The sequence below is a fragment of the Muscardinus avellanarius genome, assembly GCF_963383645.1.
Source record: "Muscardinus avellanarius genome assembly, chromosome: 5".
NCBI classification, from domain to species: domain Eukaryota; kingdom Metazoa; phylum Chordata; class Mammalia; order Rodentia; family Gliridae; genus Muscardinus; species Muscardinus avellanarius.
Genome location: NC_137790.1, coordinates 94,557,215 through 94,573,279, shown reverse-complemented (window position 1 = coordinate 94,573,279; position 16,065 = coordinate 94,557,215). Strand labels below are relative to the sequence as shown.

General features: G+C 37.3%; 1 protein-coding gene across 2 annotated transcripts; it reads right to left on the bottom strand.

Moving 5' to 3' along the window:
- Positions 1-646: 646 nt before the first annotated feature.
- MRPL47 (mitochondrial ribosomal protein L47) lies at positions 647-15,871 on the bottom strand (the record flags this gene model as incomplete). 2 transcript variants are annotated; one of them, XM_080695916.1, is made up of 7 exons in its annotated part: positions 647-770; positions 4,366-4,461; positions 6,679-6,809; positions 11,017-11,113; positions 11,729-11,789; positions 13,019-13,170; positions 15,765-15,871. In XM_080695916.1, 7 exons carry the CDS (start codon positions 15,869-15,871, stop codon positions 647-649), a joined length of 768 nt encoding a protein of 255 aa, XP_080552042.1. The 2 variants fall into 2 exon arrangements, with proteins under 2 accessions (XP_080552042.1, XP_080552043.1); XM_080695917.1 differs by having other exon boundaries at positions 13,019-13,164.
- Between the last annotated feature and the right edge of the window lie 194 nt (positions 15,872-16,065).

Below are 16,065 nucleotides of genomic sequence, written 5' to 3'. Positions count from 1 at the left end.
GTTTGTGCTTTCCTTGAAATGCACTTATTCTTATTACAAGCATTTTATAATTTTGTATAAATGTCTATTTTCTCTAAATATTTTGCTTTCAGTAAAAATGCTTTCAAACTGTTTAGTATATTAATTACCAATGAATGAAAGAATTGCTTTTTATTGACTAGTAAAAGTTGCTGCCTATCCTTCTTACCTTAGGTTTACAAAATTAAAGATTACTAGCCATTCCAGAAATTTTTGGACTGTTGTTTGTTAAACACTAAAGTGTGTTATTATTATCAATCACTTATTATGTCATTATTTTGAATGAAATTACTCATCAACAGTATCCACATCCCCATTGTCAGTAATATTAAAAAATGTTTTCTGAATTCCAAAAACTACGTTACTTGCATTTGCTTGGGCAGTTAGCAGCACTTAGACAGCAGGTAGGGTTAAAATCTGCTTAGATGCCAGTATTTATAAGATGTAATTTATCGAACTTTATATCTAAACTTTAAAAGTATCTGGTAGAAGACCACTTTCAGAATTCACTAGAACTGATAAGTCATGTAATCAAAAAACAATTTTTAATAAACCACTTAATGTATATTTACTTTTGTATATAGACTATTATGCAAGAAATACAAATGGTAAATTAACAGTTCATATCTTAGACAGAACTTGACTTCTGGGCTTGAGAAAGATGTGGAAACTTCTCCTGAAGAATCTTTTCTTTCTTTTTCTCTAAACTTTTCTTTCTTGCATTGATGCGGGCTTGTTTCTCAAGTCTCAGCCTAGAATAATAAAACCATAACAGCAATTTGTCCAAAACTATTTCTGTTACTCAATTCTATCAAAATACATCCAAATCATTTCCACAAAAATCTTAAATCTTACCAATCTCTGAATTCAACTTTAACAATAATCACTGTAAGTCAAAAGTACCTTTGTAACTCTTTTTCCTTCTTTTTATTCAACTCTCCTCCTTTTTTTTTTTTTTTTTTTTTTTTTTGATACTGGGGATTGAACCCAGGGGCATTCTACCTCCGAGCAACACCCCTAGACCTACTTTTTATTCTTTATTTGAAACAGGGTCTCACTAAGATGAGGAGGGCCTAAGTAGCTGAGGCTGGCAGCAAACCGGTGATTGTCCTATCTCAGTCTCCCAAGTACTAGAATCACAAGTGTGCGCCACCACACCTGGCTTCCTTCCTATTTTCTGACTGGTCAGAACATCCAGATCTTGTAAACCAGACAGACTGGGTCTGAAGTTCAATCCTAAAATGAATAAAGCTACCTTTCTCCCTTATTTTAAAAACAATTTTATTGAGTACACTGGATTTTTCACATCCTGAGACTTAAAGGAATTTTCTATTATCAAATAGCACTCACCCTAACTTATCTTTCCTACAGGCAAAATAAAGTTATGCTAAAACATGATACTTAGGCACTAGTGAGACTTAGCATTCTCTAAAGGAATCTGTTTCCACATTAGCTTCCCAGGGCATGAAGCTCTTTTGCCTCAGCTAAATTACAGTGACCTCTAGGGTCACTCGGGAATTGTCAAAATTGAAATAATAAATTCATGGGTGCCAAACCTACAGTAAATATATTGATACTTTACAGTATATCTTACTGGTTATTAGGTATATGTTTGTATAAAATATAACTACAATTAAGAAATAGACTGAATACAACAGGGTAGTGCTTTGGGGTTTTATAGAAATTTGAGATAAGCTATTCTGGGTGAAGACCAAAATATATATGGAAAAATTTAAGATCCAAACAGTCAAAATTACCCATTCTACTCATCAGTTTGATCCAACTAGATTTTAGCCATTTATAAAAAATAAGCTCTTGGCCAGGCATGGTGGCACACGCTTGTAATCCCAGCATTTGGGAGGCTAAGACTGGAGGATCACAGACAGCCTCAGCTACTACTTAGTGAGGCCTTCTGCAACTTGGTGAGACCCTGTTTCAAAATAAAGAATAAAAAACAGGGCAGGGGATGTAGCTCGGAGGTTGAATGCCTCTGGGTTCTATCTCCAGACCCGCAAAAGAAAAAAAAAAAATACCATTGGAAAGAAATTCTTGCTATTAACATTTTGAAGATTATGCTACATTCTTTGAAGGCAAGACTAAAATAGGGTTAAAAATGAAATCAGAATACGTATATAATTGTAAAAGTGATACTGGGTTTATAACCCTTCATATATTAAAAGTTATATTCAGTTATATTCTTAAGGGAAAACAAAAGGATCAAAAGCACAACTGACATAGAGAAATGGAGGGGAAAAATGCTGTTACATTTAATTGCTTAGCAGCTGAACTAGTTCTTAAATGTGAATTTGGAAACAAGGCATATGATTTGACTCTGATGAAGGAAAGTACCTAAAACTAAATTGTGGGACCTAAAACTAATGGTGGGAGAGGGTCTAGCTTCTATCCTGTAGAAGTTACTGTATGAAGCACTGATGTGATAAAACTTTAGGAAAATGAGCCAGAAGCAAATTTGTGTGTGTGGGAAGGGGTAGGGTATACTGGGGATTGAACCTCCGAGCTCCACCTCCAACCCTATTTTTTATTTTGAAACTGGGTCTCACTAAGTTGCAGAGGGCCTCACCAAGTAGCTGAGGCTGGCTACGAACCTGTGATCCTCCTGTCTCAGCTTCCCAAGTACTGGGATTACAAGCGTGCACCACAACGCTCAGCTAGGAATCAATATTTGCATGGAAGACTTTCAGAATTCAATCTAATAAAGGACTGTACTAGGGCAGATAACAGAAGTTAGGACATTCTGGAGATGTTTTTTAGGAAGTATTAAGTATTTCATCAGTGATGATGAAAAAGGAGTTATGTTCACTCTCCAAGTTGAATGGAAAGACAAGCCCTGCATGGTGACATGCTTATAATACCAGTACTCGAGAGGCTAAGACTGGATCACATGTTCAGGGACAGCCTCAGCAACTTGTGAGGCCCTGTACAACTTAGTAAGTCCCTGTTTAAAAATAAAGTATAAAAAATAGGGCAGAAGGTATAGCTTGGAGGTAGAATGCCCCTTTGTTCAATCTCCAGTACCGCAAAAATAAGCAAACAAAAAATAAAAGGGGCTGGGGGCATATCTCAGAGGTGGAACTCCCAGGATTCAATCCCCAGTACAAACAAACACTTTTATTTTGAGACTTGCTAAATTGCTCAGGCTGGCCTAGAACTACCAATCCTGCCTCAGCTTCCCAAGTAGCTAGGATTTCAGGTGTGGGACATAGGCACATAGCAATTTTTTTTTTTTTTTTAAAGAGACAGGAACTCATTTTGTTGCCCAGGATGGCCTTGAACTCCTGGGCTCAAGAAATCCTGCTTCATTCTGCCTTCTGAGTAGCTGAGTCTATGCCACCACATCTGACTTAAAATTATTTTAATTGTTTATATTTTTGTATAAAAGCAAACTTCTGGGGGAGAAAAAAAATCAGTCTTTGAAGAAGCCTTGCTAAAAGTAGAATGTAAAAAATGAAGCTGTGAAGCCAAGTGTGGTGGCACATGCTTGTAGTGAGGCCCTCCACAACTTAGTGAAATCCTGTTTCAAAATAAAGAACAAAAAATAGTACTGGGGGTGTAATTGAGAGGTAGAATGTCCCTGGGTTCCATCCCTAGTATCACATACACAGAATAAAAACGAAGTAGTATAAAGGTGGTTTCCTTTTCAGTTTTCAGCTGCTCTCCCAGCTTTGAATTCTGATTTCTAGCACCAGTATTCAGGAACCCTGTAGTTCCCCAACCCCATCATTTTGTATGTACAGTGAATAGTAGTAGGAAACCACAAATTTGTAATTCTTTTCCTTTCTAACTGCAGTTTTGGGAATTAAACTCTTTTCTGGCTTCTGTCTGCTTTCAGATATGGATCCAGTATATTAAATAGCTCTTTTTAAAAAAAATCTTTAGTTTTTATAATTATCAGATGGTGATTCTTGGTACTGCCTCACTAACATACCATATGCCCTCTATTCTCCCTACTCAGTGGTAAATTTACCATAGGAGAAATTTACTATGGGAAATAAGTGAAGATCTTCTGGATAGCATGAATTTTCCATTAGCTCTGTATTAACATGAACTCATATCCTATGCAACAAATTTGGATTTTCATTTTAATATTAGCATTTTTCCATTTATTTACACACAAATAGATGAACAGAAAGGCAAACTTTTGAAAGGATATACACTGTATTGTCACAGTGGCTATTTCTGGAAGGTAATATTCGAGTTTGATTTTCTTCTTTTTCAACTTAATCTTATTTTTTTCCACCACAAACATTACTACTTATATAATAAAGAATGCTTAGCATACATCATCTTACATAAAGGTGTTTAATTTCTAAGAGTATTTGTGCTCACCTGAGAAAGTGATCCACATAAGGCAATGCAAAGAATTTTTTCCTATTGTATCTTTTATTTAGATGCCAAGGTATAGGCCATTGCTTAAACTTGTGCCTGTCAAGAAAACAAAAGTTACTGTCTTGTAGAAAACATATAGCCAGGTATGGTGCTGCATATCTATAATCCTGATACTTGGGAGGTTGGGAAAGGAGGCCTGCAGGTTCGAGGAGAATCTGAGCAATTTAGCAAGACCCTGTTTCAAAATAAAAAATGACTTTCCAAAAAAGGAAAAAGAAAAAATTTAATACAATTTTCACTTTCCTAATTTTCTACTTTTTATCTCAAATGAATTAATCCTAATAAAAATCAGTACAAAGTAAAAAAGTTTTGTTGTTTTGTTTTGTAGTACTGGAGACTGAACCAAAGACCTTGTCCCTGGTACATAAGTGAGCTACATACACTCCCAGTCCTATAAAGTTTTGGTAGTGAGGGATGAATTTAGGGGTGCTCTACAACTCTATGCTACACCTCTAGACTTCTTTTATTTTTTACTTTGAAGCAGGGTCTGGCTAAGTTGCCAGAGCTGGCCTTGGAAATCGATCCTCCTTTCTCAATCTACCAAGTACTGAAATACAGGCATGTGGCCACCATGTACAGCTCCTTGGGAGTTTTTAGTGAGATGTTTTCACAATTTCTCTCTTCCCTGTGTTGGATTAGATGGTTATTGACAACACAGTTACTCTGCTAATTTGGCTCCAGCAGTCCCATTACTATAAACTTATCAAATGAGTATGTGCTATTTATTATGTGGTGTAATTTCAAGAGTACAAGGAAAGCCAGGCATGGTGGTCCACACTTATAATCCCCGTGGCTTGGGAGGCAGAGACAGGAGGATCACGCAGGTTTGAAGCCAGCCTTGCTGGCTTAGGAGACCCTGTTTCCAAATAAAAAAACATAAAAATAGGGCCAGGCATGGTGGCGCATGCTTGGGAGGCAAAGACAGGAGGATCGCACAGGTTCAAAGCCAGCCTCGCTGGCTTGACACCCAGTTTCCAAATTTAAAAAAATATTTAAAAATGGGTCTGGAAGTGTAGCCTGGAGGTAAAACGGTTTCCAGGAACCCCAGTACCACCCAAAAAACAAAAAAATTTATATAAAATAGGTCTGGGAGTGTAGCCCAGAGGTAGAAAGGTTCCATCCCCAGTACCACCAAAAAAAAAAAAAAAAAAAATAGAGTACAAGGAAGGTCTTTAAATGCTAAGAAATGTTTGTTTTGGCTGCTCACCCTAAATGTAAATATTTATTTCCCTGGGCCTCCTTACCCAAAGTACAAGATGCTATATATAGCAGAGACAAGAAGGCATAATAAACTTTTTCATAATTTGGTGCAGGGTTTATCCTATGCAACAAAAGCAAACTAAAACAAAACTATGTTTTAGTTTTAAAAACCTTATTCCTCGGGAACTTTTAAAAATAGTTCCAGGTTCTTAATAGGTGAAGAAGGTATGGGTGTGTTTTAAAATTAGCTTCAAGAGTCTTATAAACTTTATTTTCCTGCAGTACTGGGGATGCAACCCAGGGACATTTCTACCTCTGGGCTACACCCACAGCCCAATTTTTTTATCCTTTATTTTGAAACAGGGTCTCACTAAATTGCAGAGGGCCTAAGTAGTTGTGGCTAGCCACAAATCTGCGATCCTCTTGTCTCAGCCTCCCAAGTACTAGGATTACAAGTGCGTACCACTTTTCCCATCTTATAACCTTTTGAAATTTTATGTATTCAGGTGCATTTTGCTGGAGTAAGGATCCATAACTTTCAAAAGGTCCTATGATTCATGATTCATGTAGAGTAAGAACCACTGTTATTAAAAAAAAAAAAAAAAAAAAAACCAAGCTGGGCGTAGTGGTCCACGCTTGTAATCCCGCATTTCGGAGGCTGAGACCAGAGGATCGCGGTTCGCAGACAGCCTCAGCTACTTAGTGAGGCCCTCTGCAACTCAGTGAGACCAGGTTTCAAAATAAAGAATAAAAAATAGGGCAGGGGGTGTAGCTCAGAGGTCAAATGGCCCTGGGTTCCATCCCCAGACCTGCAAAAATAAAACCCCCCAAAACAAAAAACCCTATATATAATAACTGAATCTGGTATTGGTTTTACCAGATAAAGTACCCTTCATTCATCCCGATGTTCCAAAAGGGCTTAAGACCTATTCTTACATAAGATACTTCTTTGATATGTCATAAGGTGAGAATTTTATGAAAAGATTTTTAGCAGGGGAATGAGGCATGGGATCTTCATTCTCAGAATTCTGAGTCACACTGTAATCTACATACCAAATGATTCTTCCAAAGATATCTCTTCTCCATGCACCAGGTCTGGCATTTTCCTGACCGGTCTGAAGAAGCCTTAGTGCATCTTCTCTTTCCTGGACAACTTTATCTAATGCATCCATCGAATCAACTACCTGAGGAAGAAAAAAAAAAAAGATTCAATTTCAGTAATCACCTACAATAAGATCCCAAACAGAACACATATAAAGATTTAGGCCATAGCAAATCTATGGCGAAAACTTTTACCAAGGAACCACTGTCAAATAATCAGTACACAATCAAATCATGTTGTATACTTTAAATATATGTAACTTTTATTAGTCAAACATTTTTAAAATGTTTATGGAAAAAAAAAAACACTGACAAGTACTCCTAAAACTTTTCTGGCCCAAATATATTTACATTAATGTCTACACTATCACTTTCTTAATTTTTAAAAATCTTAGTTTCATTTAAATAAAATCCATTTAGATTAATTTCCATATATTAGTTTTGTTTTGATTGGGATATATGTGTACAGATTCCTTTTGAAATATAACTCATGCGATTTCAAACTTTAATCAACAGCCAGACATGGTGGCACAAACTTGTAATCCCAGCATTTGGAAGGCGGAGACTGGAGGACCGCAATTTCTAGACAGCCTCAGCTACTTAGTGAGGTCCTTTGCAATTTGGTGAGACCTGGTTTCAAAAATAAAAACACTAAAAAATAGGGTGGGAGGTGTAGCTCAGAAGTACAATGCCCCTGGGAGTTCCATCCCCAGTACTACAAAATAAATAAATAAAAAATAGGGCTTTCAAATAATGGGATTTCAAATAATAACTGATTCAGATAAAAACCATTAATGAGCTAGGCGTGGTGATGCACACTTATAATCCCAGCGCTTGGGAGGCTGAGACAGGAAGATCACGCAGGTTTGAAGCCAGCCTCAGCTACTTAGTGAGGCTCTCAGCAACTTAGTGAGACCCTGTTTCCAAATAAAGTATAAAACAGGTCTGGGAGTGTAGCCAAGGTAGAAAAGCACCTGGGTTCCACCCTATTAACACACACACACACACACACACACACACACGCAAACACACACGCACACACTCATCAAAGTGATGATTGAGTGAAAGTTGAGGACTTACAGAATATTTACATGGTCTCAAGTTATTTTTCTATAAGATATGAAGATACAAAGTAACTACATAGAGAAACCTAACAGTAACACCTAACAGAGAGTAAATCTAACACTTAGTAACACCAGCTTCATCAGGAACCGAAGAAATTAACATTCTATGCCTCCAGATCTCATGCACTATGATGAAAACAGTATCACATCCATGATATTCCTGGCAATCTTATGAGAGACATCAGACAGGCCTATACATGTCAATGTCATGAAACACAAAGAAAGACTGAGACTCCAGATTAAGAGACTAAAAAGACATCCAATTTGAAAGCAAATGATCCAGAATATGTTTTTGCTTATTATAAAGGATGTTGTTGGGATAATTGATAAAAGCTGAGTAAGATCTATAGATTATTTAGATTATACAACTATAACAATATTAATTTCCTGATTTAGAATTACAATGATATACAAGAGAATGTTATTGTCGTTTTGGAAACATGTAATTAAGTTTTCAGAAAGAGACAACATATATACACTTACTCTCAAACAGCTGAGCAAAAAAATAGTTTGTGAAAAGATGGAGGGGCAGAGAAGTATACCACAAATATGGAAATATTCACATGTGGAAGCTGGGTAAATGGCACATGCAAATTATTTGTACTGTTTAAGTAACTTCTATAAGTATAATACTATATTAAAAGTTAAAAAATAAAACAAAGATATTATGTAACTCAACTTTCACAATGCCAAAATAATTTTCTTCATAAGTAGGGTAAGTAATTGAGGTTTTATTCTATACTTTGACTTTTTCCACACTGCCCTCCCGCCCGCCTTTTTATTGCATTACTGGGGATGAGACCCAGGGGCATTCTACCTTTGAGCTATACCCCCAGCCCTATTTTTTATTCTTTATTTTGAAACAGGGTCTCACTGAGTTGCAAAGGACCTCACTAAGTAGCTGAGGCTGGCTTTGAACCTGAGCGAACCTCCTGTCTCAGCCTCCCAAATGCTGGGATTACAAGCGGGAGCCATCATGCCCGGCTCAACAATGCCCTTTTAAAGGCAGTGTGGCAAGAATGGTTGTAAGTTGTGTGAGAAAAGGAAACTGAAAGTGCTAATAAGATTCGCAGTGGGAATAGTTATAAAAATTGAGATCTGGGTAGGCGTGGTGGCACATGCTTGTAATCCCAGCATTCGGTAGGCTGAGACCATAGGATCGCAGTTCACGGACAGCCTCAGCTACTTAGTGAACCCCAACTCAGTGAGACCCCGATTTAAAATTAAAAGACTATGGCCGGACGTGGTGGCAGAAGCCCGCGCTTGGGAGGCGGAGACAGGAGGATCATGCAGGTTTGAAGCCAGCTGCACTGGCTTAAGAGACCCTGTTTCCAAATAAAAATATAAAAAAAATAGGTGTCTGGGAGTGTAGCCCAGAGGTAGAAGGGTTTCCAGGAACCCCAATACCACCAATAAATAAATAAATAAATAAATAAATAAATAAATAAATAAATTAAATTAAAAAGATAAAAAAAAAAAAAGCAGGGCTAGGGGTATAGCTTGGAGGTAGAAAGCCCCTGGGTTCCATCCTCAGTACCAAAAAAAAAAAAAAAAATTGAGATCTGTTTTTTCACCAACTACTTACTATGACACAAAAAAGAAACCAGTAATATTTGACTTCAAAAGCAATCTAGGGGGAAAAAAAAAAACCCAATAATCTAAATGAAAACAAAATTTTTACATGGAAAATATACCTTAAACATGAAAAACAAAAGGTGGGTCTATAAATACTGATGTGGCATGAAGTCCAGAGGTAGGTGAAAAATGCTGGTTTTAGAAGATATATATAAAGCATATTCAAATTTGTGTAAATGAAAATAATTAAGACACAGCTGAGCATGGTGGCGCATGCTCGTAATCCCAGCATTTGGGAGGCTGACACCAAAGGATCATGGTTCACATATAGCCTCAGCTACTTCTAAGGCCCTTTTTCAAAATAAAGAATAAAACATAGAGGTAAAATGCCCCTGGGTTCCATCTCCAATACCACTAAATCATCATCATCATCATCATCATCATCATCATCATCATCATCATCAGACACACTTCTACAATTCTGAAGTTGATTAGTAAGAAACACCTAAGACTGTTCACCTTTGGGAGTAAGAACAGGAACGTATAGAACTGTTCTTCTAATGACAAAGAATATATAACTTAAAGAAACCCTGATATTTCACAACTGTGTGAATATACTTAACACTATGGAAATATGCACTTAAAAATGGTAAAATTGGTAAATTTTATTATTTTCTTTTTCTTTTTCTTTTTATATTTTTATATTTATTTATTTTGGTGGTACTGTGGATGGAACCCAGGGGCTTTCTACCTCCGGGCTATTCTCCTAGACCTATTTTTTAATATTTTACTTAGAAACAGGGTCTCACCAGGTTGCTGAGAGCCTCACTAAGTAGCTGAGGCTGGCTTTGAACCCGTGTGATCTTCCTGTCTCATCCTCCCAAGCACTGGGATTACAAGTGTGCACCACCATGCCCGCTTTGGTCTTTTTATTTTTGAAACAGTGTCTCACGGAGTTGCAAAGCGCCTTACTAAGTAGCTGAGGCTGTCCATGAACTACAATCCTAAGGATTGTGCCTCCCAAATGCTGGGATTACAAGCATGTGCTATGACACCCAGTTGTGTTAATGCTTTTTACCACAGTAAAAAAACAAAAACAAAAACAAATAAAACACTAAAGACTGATGTAGTCGGTGAGAAAATAGCCAAACAAGAGAAATATAAAGTGGCATAACTTCTTTATTTTTCTTTTTTTTTTAAGGTGCTTGGAATCGAACACAGGGCCTTAGCCATGCTAGGCATGTACTCTATCACTATGCAGCCACTTTGGAAAAAAAGTTTGGTTGTATCCTATAATGTAGGCTTGCCATATGACCCAGCAATTTCCCTCTTAGTTATCTACTCAAGAGAAATTAAAATAAACATCCACGTGCATGTTCTGGGTTGCAGATAAGAATGAGGATACTGGAGATGGGTAGGAAATTTCTTTGTGGAGTGGCAAAATGTTCCAAAATTAGATAGCTATGACGTTTGCACAACTCTTGTCAATTTTCTAACAATCAAACAGAAATGGAAAAAATAAATCTATTGAAGAAGAATACAGGAACCCTGTACTCACTCCATGAAGCTTCTAGCCTCCAGCAAACCTTACCTTTTCCAACCGCTCTGGACTTGGCATTGGCAATCTTTGCCGCTTGGCTTCCTGCTCGAGAGTGAGAAGCATGTTTCTTTCCTTCAGTAGGACATACCTATATCAAAGAACAAAAAACCTATGATGCTATTTTGTGGTTGCTGTGATTTCTTTTTTTTTCTTTTTTTTTTTTGGTGGTACTGGGGTTCCTGGAAGCCCTTCTACCTCTGGGCTATACTCCCAGACCTATTTTATACTTTTTTTTTAAATTTGGAAACAGGGTCTCTTAAGCCAGTGCTGCAGGCTTCGAACCTGTGTGATCCTCCTGTCTCTGCCTCCCAGGTGCGGGGATTACAAGCGTGCACCACCACGCCTGGCCCCTTTCCAGTTCTTAATGGTGCCAAGAAAGACCATGAAAGCCAAAATGAGACCAACTATTCCCTATTTCATTTAGTTTACTGAAAGTACTAATATAACGGTATTAGTATGTATGACTAGTAGCAGTTTCAGTAAAATTTCTAAACCTTAATTACTTGAGAAATATGATACATTTTTCTTAATATAATTTATATTTATAAAATCTCACAAAATCTTCTATATCATATATGTCATCCATAGTACTATAAGACAAATCACTTTACACAATTTCTTACAGAAGATACAAAGATTCTAAGTCACTATTTTACTGTAACTGCTTCAAACACCTACATAGTAATGTACTTAGTACACTTACCAAAGTTTATGTAAATCTTCATTACTTTTGTTCCTTAACTGCTGACAGGTCCATGCAGCTCCTATTTTGATGAAACATTCATAATATAAGAATAATGTTTCTAGCTGGATGCAGTGGTGCAGGTCTGTGATCCTAGAGCTTGAGAGACTGAGACAGGAGGATCTCAGATTCAAGAACAACCTCAGTAACTTGGCGAGACCCTGATGCAAAAAACAAAAGAGACTGGGGGTGCAGGTTGGAGGTAGAATACCCCTGAGTTCAATCCCTAGTACCATAGCATTAATAATAATGATAATAATAATAATAATAATAATAAGAAGAAGAAGAAGAAGAAGAAGCCAGGCATGGTGGCACATGCTTGTAATCCCAGCATTCAGGAGGCTGAGACTGTAGGATCGCTGTTCGTGGACAGCCTCAACTACTTAGCAAGGCTTTTGCAACTCAGTGAGACCCTGTTTCAAAATAAAGAATAAAAAATAGGCCAGGGGGTGTAGCTCAGAGGTCGAATGCCCATGAGTTCAATCCCCAGATCCACAAAAAATAAATAAATAAATAAATAAAAATAATGTTTCTAACACTGTACCCCTGACAAATTACTTAACCTCTCTAAGCATATTTCCTTATCTATAAAATAAAATGGCATTTGTCATACAATATGTACCATATGATTAAATATAATTAGAAAATATTAAAATACTAGTAATATGACTGGCAATAGCACTCAAAAATTGTTAGGATTAGTATCTCACATCCTAATGTCAAAATATTTTATGTCAGTACAAATTAACTTTTGCCCAGCATGGTGGCACACATTTGTAATCCCAGCATTCGGTAGGCTGATATTGGGGGATCACAGTTCGTGGACAGCCTCAGCTATTTAGTGAGGCCCTCCACAATTTAGTGAGACCCTGTCTCAAAATAAAGAATAAAAAATAGGGCAGGGGGTGTAGCTTGGAGGTCGAATGCCCCTGGGTTCCATCTCCAGACCCGCATAAAACAAAACAAAACAAATTAATTTTTAATTATGACTAAAATACAGAATCTAAAAAAAACCCCTAAACTCCATTTTAGTTAATACTTTCATCCTAGTCCTCTTCTAAGCCTTTTGCCATTCTGTTAAGAAACAATTAAATCTATTAGTTTGATGATCTTTTAATTTTCTCTAGGAGACAGGCCCAAAAGAAATTTTAAGAAAAAGGGAACAAATAATTCCTAAGCTAGATAAATTATCCTGGAATGATAAGAGGGTTCAATAAATATACTTAATAATGATGAATCCAAATATCTCACCAGATTTCACTTTTTCTTCCCCCCAATTTTTTGGGTCATCAAAAAACTCTTCCAGTCCTTTCCTTGACAATGTGGCATGAAATAATCTACACTGGTTAGAAGATGTGACATTTGGTGCATTCTTAAGCAATATACTAAGGGAAAACCTGCAACTGAACACATATAAACAAGTGATTAAAATTTTGTACCATTTGTATTTTATAAGCAATACATGAAATCATTTTCCCACAACAATGTTAAAAAACTTAAGATTTCTGCAACAGGAATAGCAAACTTTTAAGATGCTTTAGGTAGTATTTTTAACACTTAATTGTATAGGTTGGTATCCTATGAGTCCTTCCTTACCGTAGCAAGTGAGTCTGTCAGTAGATAAAAAACATTCTGAAGGTCAATTTTATCACTTCTATCAAGGACCCAAAATGCTTTCTCCTTTTAATTCAATAACTCCACTTCTAGAGGGTTTTTTTTTGTTTTTTGTTTTTTGTTTTGGTGGTACTGGGGTTCCTGGAAGCCCTTCTACCTCCAGGCTACATTCCCAGACCTATTTTATATTTTGAAAAAGGGTCTCACAAGACCTTGTTTCCTAAATAAAATATAAAATAGGTCTGGGAGTATAGCCCGAAGACAGAAAACCCCTGGGTTCCAGCCCCAGTACCACACACACAAAAAAAAGTTGATAATTACAGAAATGTGCAACTAGAAAATGGTTAAAAATTATTGTGCATCTGCATGACAAACTATTATACAGTAATTTTAAATTTATATTTTTAAAGAATATTTAATGACCTGGGGAAATAATACATAAAAAAATTAGTGAAGGTATCAAAAGTGTTGTTTTCCTACCAAGAATATTAGAGTGTAATGAGGAAACAATCAGAAGATTATTAAAAAGCACGCTTGTAATCCCAGCATTTGGGAGGCTGAGACCAGAGGATTGCGGTTCGCGGACAGACCTCTGCAACTCAGTAAGACCCGGTTTCAAAATAAAGAATAAAAAAATAGGGCAGGGGGTGTAGCTCAGAGGTCGAATGCCCCTGGGTTCCATCCCCAGACCTGCAAAAAAAGAAGCTATCTTATTAAAAATGTCATCTTAAAAAGAAAAAAAAAATGTTCTGATTTAAAAGAGACTAAAAAAACATGGAGACTAAAAAGTCCTCCATTGAATTCTGAATCAAAAAGAAAATTTAAAAAAAGGCCAGGCGGTTGTCACAAGACTGTAATTCCAGTACTGAGATACAAAGATTGCAGGTTTCCAGCCAGCCTTAGCAACTTAGTGAGGCCCTCCACAACTTAGGGAGACCCTGTTTCAAAATAAAGAACAAAATAGGGCTGGAGGTGTAGTTTGGAGGTAGAACTCCCCTGAGTTCAATCCCCAGTACTGGAAAAGAAGGAGACGGAGGAGGGGGAGGAGGGGGAGGAGGAGGAGGAGAAATTACTCAGGCAATTTTAATTTGGAACATATGCTAGAAAGTAGTAGTAGTATAATAATATTAGTGTATTAAGTTTCCTGAATGTGATCACTGTATTTTGGCAAAAGAACACTGTTCTTTCTTAGAAAATATATGCTGAAATGTCATGTTTGAAATCTGACATGCCTTAAATAGTTCAGAATGAAAAGTACATATAAAGAGATAAAATGTGACACAATGCTTTGTTACTGATTGGTTAACATAGATGAAGAGGACAAATATATGGTTATTCTTTGTATTACTCTAACAACTTATGACTTGAAAACTTTTTAAGAAAAATTTAGAAAACAATGGTAGTAAACAAAAAGCACATATACAAATATGATCCTACCTTTATTTTAAAACCATACATAATTATACTATGCAAAGTTCAGAATGAATAGAAATTTGTTCATCTCTGAGTTTGCAAACTGTAGTTGATTTATAGTTTCTTCTTCAAATGTTTTACCCCATTTTCCCAGTGTCTGTAATGAGCAAATAGTAACTTTATAAAAGAAGTTGATAAAATTATGATTTTTCTTTGTAAAGAAAAAGAATGGCAAAGTAGAAGATAATTGATCCAAGTATGCCACTTTAATCATGTTACAATCTCTTCAAAATTAAAAACTGCTTATCTCCGAGGGTACTGTAAACTAATATGCTCTAATACATAAGTGATGCTCGATAATTTTGCATTCAATTACAGATGCCTTACATTGTTTAAAAAAAGATGGCTTATTTACAAAATTCAATTCATTACAGACAAATGCTAATGGTCATATACCCTAAAGTAAAAAAAAAAAAAATGTTTTTGGTCTATCCAGAAAGCAAGTTATTTTTCCATCTCGAAATAATGAACACCATTTACAGAATATTCCTTTCTCGCTCTTGCAGGGCAACTTTTTGTTGATTTGGCTTCTTTCATTATTTAATCTCTGCTCGATAATCTGTAACTGAACCTGAAAACATAAAGACTCCTCTTTTCCCTATCCATCCAAACCTGGCACAGCATTCAGTGCAGAGCAAAAAGCTCTTCAGCAAACTTTCTCCCAGCCTACCCAGCCCAAGAGGATGCTCTGTACCTCCAGGTTTCATTCAAGGAAACTTGGTCCAAGACAGGCAGCAATAAAACGTCTGCGGAAGGACCGAAGAGCTGGAGGTGGGCTTCTCCTCAAGGTCACCCGCCGGGTAGCTGGGCGCTGGCTCTGCCCGCAGGCGGCCTGGCCCCTGGGCTGTTCTCAGCATCTGAGAAACCGAACAACATCTGAGGTTGGAGCGGTGGACAAACTACTACTCACATCACTTGCCCGGTGCAAGCAGGGGCCTTGGGAGTTATTAACGAGCCGGAAGCCTTCAGAGCCGCTGAGACTCTTCTACACAGATGGGCCAGACTGGCCGCTGCCATTTCTCGGCGCAACTAAGCCAGCCGTATTTCCGCCAACAATGTCGTCACTTCCGTTCTCTCCTGCCTACCGGAAGACGAGAACCGGAACAGGCCCCTGGCCTCTCTCCGCGGCCGGCTCGCACTTCGCGCTCATTGGTAGGTTGGCCCTCTCGGCTCCCGTCACTCCCCGCTCCTCCCGACTGCCCGCCGTAGCC